The sequence below is a fragment of the Asterias amurensis genome, chromosome 2 (genome assembly GCF_032118995.1).
Source record: "Asterias amurensis chromosome 2, ASM3211899v1".
Taxonomy (NCBI): domain Eukaryota; kingdom Metazoa; phylum Echinodermata; class Asteroidea; order Forcipulatida; family Asteriidae; genus Asterias; species Asterias amurensis.
The window spans coordinates 3032091-3047838 of record NC_092649.1 but is presented as its reverse complement, the minus strand read 5'-3'; the positions used below and the strand labels follow the sequence as shown (position 1 = coordinate 3047838).

The 15748-nt window shown below is 39.7% G+C and overlaps 1 protein-coding gene across 1 annotated transcript; it reads left to right on the top strand.

Moving 5' to 3' along the window:
• The first annotated feature begins 8015 nt into the window (after positions 1-8015).
• LOC139934129 (uncharacterized) lies at positions 8016-13753 on the top strand. Its single transcript, XM_071928425.1, has 3 exons — positions 8016-9360; positions 12973-13143; positions 13674-13753. The coding sequence occupies exons 1-3, from the start codon at positions 8016-8018 to the stop codon at positions 13751-13753; spliced, it is 1596 nt and encodes a 531-aa protein (XP_071784526.1).
• Positions 13754-15748: the final 1995 nt, after the last annotated feature.

Sequence of the window (15748 nt, the reverse complement as noted above, 5' to 3'; positions counted from 1 at the left end):
CCATTCAAGGCACCTCCTAAATTCCCCTCATTCTTCAAAGACGGACTTTGCCAAACAACAGGTATATGGAAATGTCTTTGTCATGCGAAGTGATGTTTTTGCGTTTCTCGTGTTCCAACGTGCTCCTCAACAATAGGGTGGGTGGGCTGTGGGCGAATCGTGTGCAGTAGTTTTACACGGGGGGGGGGGGGGGGGGGGCACAGGCCATAGAGAACTAGAGGGTTCAGGCCACTCAGGGCACATTTGCATGATGGACACGGCTCTACACTTGTCTTCTAAAACAACACCCGCGCTCTCTTCTAGCAAGACACCTAGCAAATTACCTGTGTCAATATTCTACAGCAAAAGCAGTGCTTTTAGCTTTAATATTTTGGCAGCAGTGTAAATGACTTCCGTTTGTGTGAAATGCTTAATTAGTAAGTCGCCACAAAGTTGAAACTTTTATGGAGACTACGAAACTTCCAACTGCACAGCTTTCTCTTGAAGATAGCTGTAGCAACCCTCCGCACCAGGGCTTAGTTCTCTGAAGCTACCAGTTGCTTGCTTCGTCGGGTTGTACAGTGGAAAGACATTGCGACAAGCGAAAACTGAATGCCGTGCCCCTTACTGCCACAAGAGAAGACAAGCTCAGCCCGCGGGACCACCAGAGCTGCAACGCTCAGCCCGGCGGGCTCGAGAAAGAAGCTACACGGCCCAGCAGTACTGCTAAGAGACAACTTAATGTGTGCCGTTGCAATGCAGTACACACAACTGAAAGGTAAAGAGTCTTGTAAATGTTTCCGGATCCCACTGTCTTTCTTGCTTGGGAATCTCTTGCTTGCCGTAGCTCTCTGAGAAAATTTGTATAATTTACGACACATTGCTCTTTTACCCGTTTTGGAAAAGGTTTCCGTCTCATGTCACCACTTTTTCATTCATTATAGTTTATAAAATAAAATAGTATATAAATTCCTTATGGGATATTCCGTTTGTAAAAGTTGGGTAAGGAAAAGTTTCTGCATCCTGCCACCACTTTTTTCGTTATGAAATGAAATAGTATTATAAATCTCATTTAAACCTCATTTGAGTAAACTAAATTTACTCAAACGAGATATTTCTGTTTGTAAAAATTAGTGAAAAGGTGGTGGCAGGATACGAAAAGTTTAGCGGGAGAGCACATGTTTCCGCGCACAGTTTCACCATTTTAGCCCCGCCCACCATGCTCTGCATCCACGTGGCCACGTGCTGCACGTGGGTATGTTCAACGCGAATTAAGTGTGCGCGGACTTTTGGGCGCGTGTTCACGGTTGTGATTGGTCGATAAATACAAGGGGGCGGAGCCTACTTTTTGTTTACTTATTTTGTTGATGGCCGGTGTGTACAGTCAGATTCATAGAAATTGACAAAATTTTCCGATTCTATTAGCTGGTAGAAAAAACATTCTAATCCGAAATTCTTCATACTATGAGACAACACTGTAAATAACTTTGAAAGATTTTTTAAATATTATAATGTTGGCCACGGTCAGAAAATGAATTCCCTTTCATACTTTCATATTTTGGTGGACCAATAATGATATTTGCCTATTATTCAAGGCCACATTGCCACACAGCGGAAACTTATCCATTAATTTGAAATGGGGATTATACTCCAAAAAATGTGTTTAAAGTATGAAAATAAATATACCACCTTTTGACCGATCATTCACAACATGGGTAGCGCTTTGATTCTTCTTCGACCATTATGTTGTCGAGAAGAGACTTGTGTTTTTGTGAAGAGATAATAATAAATGCTTGGGGAAAACACGTTATCCTTGCAGTGTTTCCTGGCATTTTCCAATTTTGTTCAATCGAAATTCATATTGCTACATGGCCCCCCCGCCCCCCCCCCCCCCCCCCCCGATTTTTTCGAGCGATTTTAATGAACATTTCAAAAATTAAATGTTATAGATGCTATGTCAGATTCTTGGCCCCAAACATTCAAAAATAGATTTTTTTTGAGTGAACGGTATTTCAAAGAGTGTCACCCGCTCTAACGAAAAAAAGTTTAACTTTAATTTATAATGGTCAGGAACCATGACACAAATGAAAAACGTTTCTTATAAAACACATAAGAATTGGTCACGTGATATATTGTCGTGATCCCGACAAAAACTAATTTGGAGCACTTTATTTCACTGCTACTAATAATTGGCGGACTTTTTTGAGCAATGGCTCAAATGGAAGCTTATAACTTTCTCGACCCCAATCAAAATACCTATTGAATTTTAAATCAAAATGTTGGGGTCAAATCGGCCAAAAATCTAAAATAGCATCTTTAAACAAAACAAAACGAAGATTTTGCCACTCATTGTTTTCTTGGTCTTTATTGTTTGGTCAAAATTCTTGTTTTTACCCCAACATTTTACCCCCCCCCCCTCCCAAGTGCTATGAAAGTTAGCAAATTTGTTTGATTTGACACTAGTACGTGGTATTGTTTTCTGGTACTGGTTCACTTTTGGGCGCTAAATTTGTATCTTTGGGAATTTTCTTTATTTTCTAGTGATTCCTCTAAAAATGAAACCCAATAACTACCAACAACCCTGCTTTTGTTTTCGTCCAGATTTGTGTGTTTTCTCACAGCAAAACACACAAAACGACTTCGAAGAAAAAGACATTAGTATACCCAAAAGCTACATACACCATAACTTGTTTTTGTCGCTTTAGTTTGCGGACATCTTGTAAATTCCCCGCATTCTTTAAAGTAACACTTTGCCAAACCGTATGCAGATCTCTTTGTTATGCAAATGAGACGATTCTGCATTTCTTATCCTGAATGAATGCAACAACCAAATTCCCTTTTTGACAGCAGCTACGCTATAGACACGTGTGGTTTTACATTGGTGCATTGGAACAGGCGAAATAGTAGTTTTACATCATTGGTGCAGCAGCGGACTGGACACAAGGCTCGCTGATCTCTAATTCTTGTCTCCTAATTTGAAACCTGGTAAATTGTTAACATTCCATAAAATTGACTTTTGTTTTGCTTTATTTTAGCAGCAGTGTAATTGGCTTCTATTGTGTGTGTAATGCTTCATCAGTACGTCACCACAGAGTTGAGAACTGAACTAATGTTGCCGAAACCGTCGACATTGATGTTGAGCTCGAGTGACCAGAGGCTCCGGGGAAAGAGGCCAAGCTTTCTCTTGAAGATAGCTGTAGCAAATCCCTCCGCACCGTGGCTTATTTCTCTGTTGAGCTTCTAGTTGCTTGCTTCGTCATGTTGGCTTCAATATCTCACTCTTGTTAGTTGGATTCCGATGACGGGAACACAACAGAGATTTTGCGAAGACGGTACTGAACGTTTTCCACTGCAAGAGCAGACGTACCAAGCCCACTGGACCAGAGCAGACCCACCCAGACCACAGGTGAGCAGACGGACCCAGCCCGCGAGACTAGAGAGCTGCAGCACCCGGCCTAGCAAGGATGGCTGCCGCCCATGTGTGAAGCCCACAAACATGAAAGGTAAAACCCCAGACCTAATATTGTTTGGGAATTCCATTGTCATAATTAAAAAATTGTCATTGTCAAGCACATTGTTGAGATTAGACATTGGTCTTGTGGAAACTTATATTTCGGAAGAAATACTTTATTCTTTGCAGTGTTTTTGAGAAAAGCAAACAAAAATCTATATTGTGCTTTACGACTGTTGAGGGGGCACTGTTTTCTTAAGTTTGTCCCCCTTATTATAATTATTATTATTATTATTGTTTTTTTTTAGGGGGGGGGCGGGGAGGATCTATTTTTATCTTCAAAAACAATGTAACTGCCCCACCATTGTTTCCATTCAGATTTTTTAAAGAGCATAATCCCCCACCCCCTGATTCTTTGTAATGTTTATGTATATTTTTTTATCTCTTTTTTTTAGGGGGGGGGGTGAACTCAATGCACTAGTACTGCAATTTGGTGTTAAAATAAGTTGTCTCAGCAAAATTCACACAACCATGCCCTTGCTTACTTTGAAAAAAATCTAAGTACTACAATACCAATATTTGATTTCGAAACCTCAAATTTAGAAATTGAGGTCTCGAAATCTAAAAGCACACAACTTCGTGTTAAGTTACTTTGTGTGACAAGGGTATTTTTTCTTCCATTATTATCTGGCAACTTTGACAACCAATTGCGCTCAAATTTTCACAGGTCTGATATTTTTAATATGCATAAAAAATATGTTGAGATAGACCAAGTTAGAAGACTGGTCTTTGACAATTATCAATAGTGTCCACTCTCTTAAAACATAGAGCCAGCCCATTTTGTTTCAGACATAAACTATTTCCCAACTGTTTTTAATCAGGTACCTTGGATTCCTTGAGGCTAATCCCTCCTCTACTGCTGGCGTTATCAAGATAATGGAACATCTCCACTCTTATGTGCCGGAACCCAATGGCGAAGTGCTCCCAATTCTCTGCAGTGGAGACGGTCTCAGCATAGAGAGTATGGTGCATGCGAAGAGGGCCAGAGCCAATGGGGAAACCAACAGAAGCCAGCTGCAAGGCCTTGTGGAAACTCCCCAGGAATTCCACAAGGAGATACTGCTACTGCAGGTAAGGGATTGACAGCGCTTTTTTTCTTGTCCCTTCAGTTTGCAGGCATCTTATATATTTCCTGCATTCCTTCAAAGCAAGACTTTGCCAAACTGTATGCATAACCCGTTATTACTCAAAGATAATACTGTGTTCTTATGCTGAATGCCGTGCTCCTTTTGACAACAACTAACTATAATATCCAGTCCAGTCACCAGTAGGGGAAACATGGTGCAGCGGACTAGACATAAACAAATGGCTCTCTGTACTAACCTGCTAGCCCTCTCTCTAAAAAAAAACTCTTTTTATTTCCGAATTAGAAACCTAGTTAACTGTTAATGTTGCATATAAAATAATGATTTTTGCTCTATTTTGGCAGCATTGTAAATGGCTTCAGTGTGCGTGTACAATGCTTAAGTGTGTCGCCACAGAGTTGAGAACTGAACTGCGACATTGATGTTGAGCTCGAGCGACCAGAGGCTCCGGGGAAAGAGGCCAAGCTTTCTCTTGAAGATAGCTGTAGCAAATCCCTCCGCACCGTGGCTTATTTCTCTGTTGAGCTTCCAGTTGCTTGCTTCGTCAAGTTGGCTTCAATGTGTCACTCTTTCAAGTTGGATCCCGATAACAATGGGAAGAAATACTGATTGGCGACGGCGTTACTGAACATTGTTCCACTGCAAGAGCAGATGGACCCAGCCCACACTACCATGCAGAGCAGATCCACCCAGCCCACGACACCAGAGCAAACCCACCCAGCCCACAGGACCAGAGCAAACCCACCCATCCTGTGGGACCAGAGCAGATGGACCTAGCCCATGGGAATAGAGCACACCCACCTCGCCCACCAGGGACTAGATCAGGTGGACCCAACCCTAGGGACCAGCCCACCCAAGCCCGTGGGACCAAAGCAGACTCACCCAGCCTGTGGGACCAGAGCACACTCAACCAGCCCACCGGGGACTAAAGCAGACCCACCCAGCCCGTGGGACCAGAGCACACCCAACCAATCGTGTAACTAGAGCTGCAGTACCCGGCCCAGCAAGGATGGCTTCTGCCACCGCATGTGTGCAGTCCACAAACCTGAAAGGTAAAGACCCATGGCCCAAATAATTTGTAAATCTGATCGACTGATAATTTAGTCTGATCGACCACACTTTTGAGATGGGACGTTAGTCTTGTGGAAAAATATTTGTACACTTTGGGAAACATTGTCACAATGCCCCACTTTCCGTTTTTTAAGCATTTTGCATTTTGTAAAACTTGCCAAGCTAATCATTGGATATGTAATGTGTGGGTTATACCATTAAGTTTATGGAATTTTTTTAAGGATCAAAATATACCATGATCTTTTGAAAATGCCTTTAAAACTAGCATGGAATGTGCTCCAATTTCTTCATCGCCCACATATTGTTAAGATGAGACACTGTTCTTGCAGAAAAAGATCCAAAAATATGTTTTGGGAAAGGTCTTTATTCTTTGCAGTGTTGAGAAGCATTTTCCAAAATTTGTTTAAATATTTTAAAAATTCTTGAAGCCATTGGCCCCTGTTATATCAAAAATTTATGAAGGTTGCCACAAATTGTTCCCTTCCTCAAGCTGTACTGGGTAACATAGAAACAAATCGGAGAGATTGAAAAATTAGCTAATTAAAGGTAACTTGTGATTAATTATTTTGTCAATTTCCGGCCCCAAGTCATGTTTTTACCACACAATTTGAACATTTTCCATAAAAATATATGATTTTGGTTTTGTTTTGGCAGCAGTGTAAATGGCTTCAGTTTGTGCAAGGAGTTGCTTCAGCCGCCGCATGTGTGCAGTCCACAAACCTGAAAGGTAAAGACCCTGGCCTAGTATTGTTTGTGAAGCTCATTGTCATATTGACATCATTGCCATTGTCAAGCACACTGTTGAGATGAGACCTTGGTCATGTAGAAAATTTGAAGAATTATATTTGGTAAAACACTTTATTCTTTGCAGTGTTGACAGGCATTTCCATTGTGCCAAAAAGTTTTTTATAGTTTTTCATGAAAAGTAACACAAAAAGCTCAAGCTGTACTGGTTAACATAAACACAAATCAGAAAAATTCATAGTTGCATTTTTTTTTTTTAGGTGCTGTTATGACATAAGATAAAATGCTGAATTGGTACCACATTTTCTTTTTCGTTAAAATAACTTGTCTCAACAAAACACACACAACCACGCCCTTGCATGCTTTGATTTGAATTTGTTTAAAGTACTGAACAGCACAGACAAAATATGTATAGGCCATACACCGTTGCTCAGTTTCCAGCCATCTTGTAATTTTCCTGCATTCTTTAAAACAAGACTTTATTAAACAGTACGAAATCTCTTTGTTATGCAAATGAGATGATTCTGCACTTGAATGCAATGCCTTTTTTGACAACAGATCTAGCTATATTCAGTGGGCACAACACAGGTTGTAGCCTTCAAGGAACTTCAGGACTGGACTTTCTTTAAAAATAAGTGGTTTTGCTTTCTTTTGGCAGCAGTGTAATGGCATCAGAGTTTGTGATTTGCTTCAGTACGTCGCCACAGAGTTGAGAACTGAATTTTACGAAACTGTCGACATTGATGTTGAGCTCGAGCGACCAGAGGCTCCAGGGAAAGAGGCCCAGCTTTCTCTTGAAGATAGCTGTAGCAAATCCCTCGGCACCGGGGCTTATTTCTCTGTTGAACTTCCAGTTGCTTGCTTCTTCAAGTTGGCTTCAATATCTCAAGTTGTGTCCCGATGACAGCGGGAGGACATTAGAAGAAATAATGATTGGCGACGGCGTTACTAAACATTGAGCAAGGATGGCTCCAATGAAGTCCACAAACCTGAAAGGTAAAAAGACACCAGGCCTCATTTTGTTTGTGAGTTCCATTGTCAGAAACATGGGTGTGATACTTTAGCTATACGACATTTAATGGTTGGATTGCTTCTGACTAGTATACAAATATTGACTGCTTCGAGTGCTATGGTTAAAACTATGACTCCCGAGATGATCCCCGGAGCGTTCTATTTTCCCGAGGTGAAGCCGGGGGAAAATAGAATGCTCCGGGGATCACCAAGGGAGTCATAGTTTTGATTATAACACCCCTTACCAATATTCTGCCTGCTCATTGGTTTAGAGCGCGTCACATGACATGTCTTAGTTTTGCTAGACGACGGCCGTGTCATAGTGCGTCGGTTTGCCATGCGCTAGTCCGACAGACTAGCCCATGGCGCCGTGCGCTAGTCCGACAGACTAGCACATGGCGTGCAGCACCCAGACGTCTCTTTACCCACACGAACCCAATCATTGTACATCTATATATACATGCAACGCGCGTATATAGAGATCAGTGGTACGACGAACGTTACGAATACGAGGATGATAAATAGTCTGTAACCATTTCAGATTACATGACTTGTTGCAGCAGAGTAAAGGTTTGTGTAAATTTGCATTCGTGTCGTCCGTGAATTCTTTAAAGATGACTGCGGAAAACCCCCGCTTCGCTCTCCTTACTGAGGAAGAGTTGAAAGAGATGATTGAATTGGCAGATTCGCCCAGTACAAAGAGAAGTTTGAAGTACACCGTTAACATTCTGTCAGAGTACTGCAACGTTAAAAACACCACTTTATCGGAGGTGGACAGGATGAACCCAGCAGAACTGGATACTTTCCTACGAAGGTTTTACATGGAGGTGCGGCAAGTAAATGGCGATATCTATTGTAAGAAGAGCTTACAAACAATTAGATATGGTATACAGAGACATTTCAAGGACCGTGAAACCAACTCAATGGATATTGTGATTGATAAAGCATTTGAAAGGTCAAACCAGTCGTTTAAGGCGACTCTCGTTAATCTGAAAAAACTTGGGAAAGGCTGCGTGCAACACAAGAACCCTATCACCCCAGAGGACATGGATAAAATTAATGCATCTCCACGCACAGACATTAACACACCAGCTGGTTTGCAGAATAAAGTATTTATCGATGTCATGATGTATCATTGTAACCGTGGTCGAGAGAACATTCGAGACCTAAAAAAATCTGATTTTGAAGAGCACACAGACTCCAAGGGGCTCAGCTTCATCACGAAACGGGATCAACTGACAAAAAACAGTAGGGAGAACGATGATAACAAAAGCCAGGCCGGTGTAATGTATGAGATTCCAGGAAACCCACGTTGCCCTGTCCGGACATTTAGACTGTACAAGCAGAAACTGCACCCGAACTGTGATTTCCTTTGGCAGAGACCGAGGGACAATGCTTCAACAGGCATCTCCGATGAGGTATGGTATTGCAATATTCCAGTAGGCAAAAACACCCTTTGCAATAAACTGAAAGTTATTTCAATAGAAGCGAAATGCAGCCGAGTGTACACAAACCATTGCTTCCGTGCCACAAGCGTTACCATTCTGGATAATGCCGGGTTTGAAGCCAGAGACATAATGACAGTATCGGGTCACCACTCAGAGTCAAGTATCAAGAATTATAGCCGAACTAGTGAAAGCAAAAAACGTAAGATGAGTTCTGTTTTGTCGGCAGCCATGAACATGGAAGAGTCTGTAGCCAGGCCCTCTTCATCGCATTCCGCTCCAGCAACAATCACACAAAGTCCAACACATCAACCACATCAACAACGTCTGTCTCAGTTTCTAACATCATCACAGGAGGAATCCATACTAAGCGCAGGTGTACTGCAAGACATCATGAATGTGCCAACAGCTTCACCCAACAGTACAACATCAACTGAAGCTACTACTAGTACAACTACTAGTACACAGAATCTGAACATTAATGACTCAAACCGCTCTTTTCGCTTCCATGGATGTATTGTTAATTTTAATTTTATGCAACAATAAGAACAGTTATTAAATAATTGTATGTGTTAAGAATTAAAGTTAAAAATAAAACATGTTCAAAAGTGCAACAATAAGAACAGTTATTAAATAATTTTATGTGACAAGAATTAAAGTTAAAAATAAAACATGTTCAAAAGTGCAACAATAAGAACAGTTATTAAATAATTTTATGTGACAAGAAATAAAGTTAAAAATAAAACATGTTCAAAAGTGCAACAATAATAACAGTTATTAAATAATTTTATGTGACAAGAATTAAAGTTAAAAATAAAACGTGTTCAAAAGTGTTGAAGTTAAGAAAAATCGTATGTTGGTTTGATTTATTGTAGCATTCAGGTCTTTGACTTAATTGTACTTAAAAAATGTTTGGGGTGTTATAAAACAAATATTAACTGCTTTGACTCGTGCAATGGTTAAAACTATGACTCCCTCGGTGATCCCCGGAGCGTTCTATTTTCCCTCGGCTTCGCCTCGGGAAAATAGAACGCTCCGGGGATCACCTCGGGAGTCATAGTTTTAACCATAGCACTCGAAGCAGTCAATATTTGTATACCATTGCACAAGTAAAAGCAGTCAATATTTGTTTTATAACACCCTAAACATATGTAATTACTACTATTAAGTTACAGACCTGAATGCTACAATCCACAGACGACGCGAATACAGATTGCGAAAACTTTTACTGTGCTGCATGTGTGTCATGTAATCCGAAATGGTTACACAGACTATTAATTTATCATCCTGGTTTACGCAACGGACGTCTGGGTACTGCACGTCGTCTAGTAAAACTAAGACATATCATGTGACGCACTCTAAACCAATGAAAAGGCAGAATATGGGTAAGGGGTGTTATAATACCCAAATAGTACCCAAAACAGTTGGTGGAGCACCGGCACACTAAGCCGGAGGTCTTTGATTCAAATCCAAGCAACTCCGTGCTGGGATATCGGGAAACTTGGTACCTTGACACTTGTACTCAGTGACCAAAGTACTCAAACTTGAGTAGTACTACTCGTTCACCCATTCAGTACTCGGCAGTACTTGATACTCGACTGAAAAATACTTGACTTGAAACACTGGTGTCTTTCTGAGAGTATAATTTATGCGTTAGTGGTCTTGAAATAATGAGACCAGTCAAGTGAACTTGGGTCAGGCTTTGTTGCATTTGATACTAACACTAAATAGTGTCTTAAAGACATTGAATTTGGTATAAAATTCCACTATATTGCAGGGCTTCTATCTTAAAACTTTAAGTTAGAAAAAAAGAGTTTTAACGGGATACAACTTTCTTCAGATTTTTTACATGTAAACTGTTTTCATTTGAACAAGCACTATTGACAAGGTATGACTTGGAAGAATTGGAAGTTAATCACTAGACTTGGGGGAGTCAATCTTAAAGACACTTAACTCTAATTTAGTAATTGCCAAAGACCAGTCTTTCCACTTGGTGTCTCTCAATATATGCATATTAAAATAAAAAAAATTGTGAAAATTTGAGCTCCATTGGTTGCCAAAGTTGCGAGAGACTAATGGAAGCAAAAAACTCCATTGTTGCACAAGTTGTGTGCTTTCAGATTCAATTATTTTGATACCTCAAAACCTAATTTTGAGGTCTCAAAATCAAATTCAAAGTTAAGTTAAAACTACGCTACTTCAGAGGGATCTGTTTCAACAGCTCTCCATTACTCGTTACAAAGTAAGGTTTTATGCTAATAATTACTTTGAGTAATTACTAGTGTCCAATAAAGTCAACACTTCTTTCTCCCATGATAATTAAACTCTTTTTTCCCCTTGCAGGTCTTTTAGATCTTTTCATGGACTCTGTCTGACCAGTGTAAGGTTTTACCTGGTTGTAACACTCTGCCAAGGGAAGATGGCCATGTGGAACCAGACATCGAAAGGTGAGTTGCTGTAATGATGAAGTTCACAAATCCTCAAGTTAGAAATCTCATCTGGGTTTTTTTTCTTGCCAAAATTCATTAATTTAACAACTGGCTCATTTATTTTTGTTTGAAAATGTTGCTTCATAATCTATAACAGTTTGCCAGTTTATGGTTCAACAAGGCAATTTACTTTCAGTAGTTGAAAAGATTGTTCAGTTTTATAAAAGCCAACAGCAAGAGGTTTACCATTTTCAATTTCATAAAAATTAATGGGCAAATATTTTTCAAATGATTGCAGTCAAATTTGTTTCTATGTTGTGTCGTTTCTACTTTATATTTTCTCATAAAGGCCTATAGGCAGATATTCTGATGTTCATTTCTTCACTAGTCTTGCCTAAAGTCTCTAAGTAAAGCAGTTTGAATGAAAAGATAGCTGCCCATCAGTTCAGAAGAGTGGATAAATTAAAATAGACGATGCTGATTGAAAACATTTGTTGAACCAGGCTGACTACTTAGATTTAGCAGACACTTTGTTTCAAGAGATTAACTGCAAACCTTAGCAGAAATAAATAATAATAATAACCTGTTTTTATATAGCGCTTTTCACACCCGGAGGGCGTCCCAAAGCGCTTCACATTATTACCCCTGGTCACTGGGCCTTAAATCACTCCTTAAACCATCTCAGCTCCCTGGTGGGGAGTATACAGCCTTGTGCAACATTAATACGCGCTACTCGGCTAAATCAATCACAAGAACCATCTCTGCCCTCGCAGGTACCCATTTACCCCTGGGTGGAGAGAAGCAATTATAGTTAAGTGTCTTTCTCAGGGACACAAGTTTCACGACCGGGATTCGAACCCACACTTTGCTGAACAGAAGCACCAGAGCTTGAGTTCGGTGCTCTTATCCCCTCGGCCACGACACCCTAAAGAGGACAACAGAAACACCTGGGCAGACAATCTTAAGACATTTTTGTTTTCATTTCAAGGTTATCAAACTTTTATTTGGAAATATACAGAAGCAATGGAGACCATGACCTTGGTTCCCCTTGTCAAATGTTTTCCATGTTGCAAAATGAAAATGGTCCTACCCTTGTAAAGATGAAATTCCAGGCCTGTGACAGTGAATATATTTAAGGAACACGTTGCCTTGGATCGGACGAGTTGGTCTATAAAAAGCATTTGTAACCCGTTTGTTATAAAATGCATATGGTTGGAAAGATGTTGTAAACTAGAATACAATGATCCACACACATTTGCCTCAAAATTGCTTGGTTTTCCTTTTACTTGGCGAACTAACACGATTTGACTCCAATAAATGGCCAACGGTGTTTGTCGACTAATAAAAGGAAGAGGAAAATGCAATTTCGAGTGATACTTGTGTGAATCATTATATTCTACTTTTAAATTATCTTTCCAATCATATGCATTTTATAACAAACGGTTACAAACGCTTTTGAAAGACCAACTCGACCGATCCAAGGCAACTTCCTTTAGGTATTGTAGGCTTTAACTTTTATCGTGGATAACCTAGCAAACAGAACAACTGAGACACCCACAGGATGTAAAAGAGAGTAAAGCGCGATGAATGAAATTTTGTTGAATTGGGGGGTGCACCTATACTATTTTTAAAGGGAATGAAGCTTCAAATATTCGCTAAATTCTGATTAAAAAATAATATTTTTTTTTTTTAATCAGGTCAGAGATGGCGAGAAAGTATAGAGAGAACATCTTTTTGTGCTGAAGACTCTCGAGAGTCTGTGACCAGTAGATGGCAGTTTTTATCTATGGATGTGTGGTTTGGGTGTGTGTTATCTGTGGATCTGGAGTCAACGCTGGAGTCCTCGCTGGAGTCATCGCCGGATTCAGGTAAGGAAAACTTGGCAAAATCCAATCTCCACTCGTAACTTTGTTTTTGTAATTCATCTCTTCGATAGATTTTGGAATTTAGTTATTTATAATATTGTTTTTAATTCTCCTGAGCAACTGTATTTCAGAGACGCAACGTTATTACACTTCATTTTTTGACGTAGTACAAGAGAATTTTTTTCCCCCAAATTCATGTGTTTAAACGATGATTTTTTAATTGAACTGAATGTTATCATTAGTTTAAAACTGCTAGAACAAAAAACAAAGTTACATTATTAAACAGCGCTACAGGGGGAAAACCCAATTCATGAGTGTTCTCATGTTTTTTTTATTTGAACTGAATCGTTATAATTTTTCAGCTCCAAAACTGCAAAATTATTGGGACATTTTCTAAAAGTAACGAAAAACAAAGTTACATAATTAAAAGAGCGCTATAGTGGAGGTCGGAAAACGCAGGTTGACCTTAAGGTGTAAAAGAGGTGTGTGAAGTCAGCGAAGGGTAAGAGAAGATCTAACCCGCTCTCTTGCAGAGTCCAACCCCCGTTGTGCCCCCGCCCCAACGTTCGTCGATCTTGTTGATGTGTCCTTGCCAGTAGAGATTTCAAGGTGACCTCTTCAGAGTTTCCTCGGGGTTTCTTAATTTGCATATTGGTCGATGCCAGTGATGCTTGTTAGTTAGGAGACTAGTCTTACTGGAAATTTTTGTTGGGTTGATACTTCAAGTCATCAGTTGTTATGTTTATTTAAAATTGTTGTGATTTTATATTAAAAATAGCGCAATGCTTATACAAAACTTAATAACAGGTCAATTTATGTCTTTAGAATTAGGGCAATAATACAACTTCTCCCAAAACCCACCAAATGTCTTAGAGGATGTCTTTAGAAGGGCTATAGCCCTGGGAAATTAAACGACCCCTCCCTAAACCCACCAAATGTCTTAGAGGTAACCATGTCTTTAGAAGGGCTATAGCCCTGGGAAATTAAACGACCCCTCCCTAAACCCACCAAATGTCTTAGAGGTAACCATGGCTTTAGAAGGGCTATAGCCCTGGGAAATTAAACGACCCCTCCCTAAACCCACCAAATGTCTTAGAGGTAACCATGTCTTTAGAAGGGCTATAGCCCTGGGAAAGTAAACAACCCCTCCCAAAGCCCACCAAATGTCTTAGAGGTAACCATGTCTTTAGAAGGGCTATAGCCCTGGGAAATTAAACAACCCCTCCCAAAACCCACCAATGTCTTAGAGGTAACTATGTCTTTAGAAGGGCTATAGCCCTGGAAAATTAAACAACCCCTCCCAAAACCCACCAAATATCTTAGAGGTAACCATGTCTTTAGAAGGGCTATAGCCCTGAGAAATTAAACAACTCCTCCCTAAACCCACCAAAAAATGTCTTAGACAATTGTCAACGATTGTCAGTCCCATTAAACATTGATTAGTGTTTGATTTTGGAGTAGTAAATAGACAATTTAGACTAGAGCTAAATTAATATTTACCATCCGAATATCAGCATAACATCAATTCAATAAGTAAACAACATCCCCTGACTGTCACATGCACGGTACAAAATTGGAGACGGCGGAGACCTTTGGATGAGTTTTTCCCATTTATTTACACTCGGTGTATAACATTACACAGGTGAAACTATAAATAACAAATACATAAGTAGCTTATTAAATGACACGAAAAATGCACATTATTAAACAATTAAGGGAAGGGGACAAAGGTGAACCGTATCAGTCTAACAAAAACAACTTTAAATGCAGAACGAGAAGGGCTATAGCCCTGGAAAATTAAACAACCCCTCCCAAAACCCACCAAATATCTTAGAGGTAACCATGTCTTTAGAAGGGCTATAGCCCTGAGAAATTAAACAACTCCTCCCTAAACCCACCAAAAAATGTCTTAGACAATTGTCAACGATTGTCAGTCCCATTAAACATTGATTAGTGTTTGATTTTGGAGTAGTAAATAGACAATTTAGACTAGAGCTAAATTAATATTTACCATCCGAATATCAGCATAACATCAATTCAATAAGTAAACAACATCCCCTGACCATTGCCCATTAAACAAAGGTTCAAATAATAATTTAGGAGTAAGGGGGACCTGTTACAAAATACAAACAAGTTGAAGGTCTTTTAAAAAAATACAAAATGCAAAAAGAATAAGAAATATGCGTAAAAAATAAGCAAAATGCAAAAAACTTCTCTAAGCTATTTATTTGCCAGCGCTGCGATAAAGACACAGAAAGAAGAAAGAAGAAAAAGAAGAAGAAAGAGAAAGAGAAAAAAGGCAGGAGAAGAAGAAAAATGGAGCAGATCATCCGAGAGGAAAATTGACACCACCAATGTTTGGGTTTGTATGGGTGGTAACCCAGTGTGTACTTTAGGCCTAGAGTATTGAAAACATGTGCCTTTTGAAAAAAATGTAAATGGATAACGCTCTGTTTCAGCACGATCATTGGCTCTGGGTAAAGTATAAAAGATATGACTGGTGTAAGTCTTAGTCTTGATTCTAAGATATTCAATCTTGAAGCAAGATTAAGAGCTACCCAGTCATCAGTAAAGCCACAACTTGAGAAGTCTCTCCCTTCGATGTTCC

Coding starts and splice junctions, on each gene's coding strand:
- LOC139934129 (XM_071928425.1), top strand. CDS start 8,016: ATGACTGCGGAAAACCCCCGCTTCGCTCTCCTTACTGAGGAAGAGTTG. Junction 9,361..12,972: donor CTCTTTTCGCTTCCATGGAT/GTATTGTTAATT, acceptor TTTTTTAATCAG/GTCAGAGATGGCGAGAAAGT. Junction 13,144..13,673: donor GGAGTCATCGCCGGATTCAG/GTAAGGAAAACT, acceptor GCTCTCTTGCAG/AGTCCAACCCCCGTTGTGCC.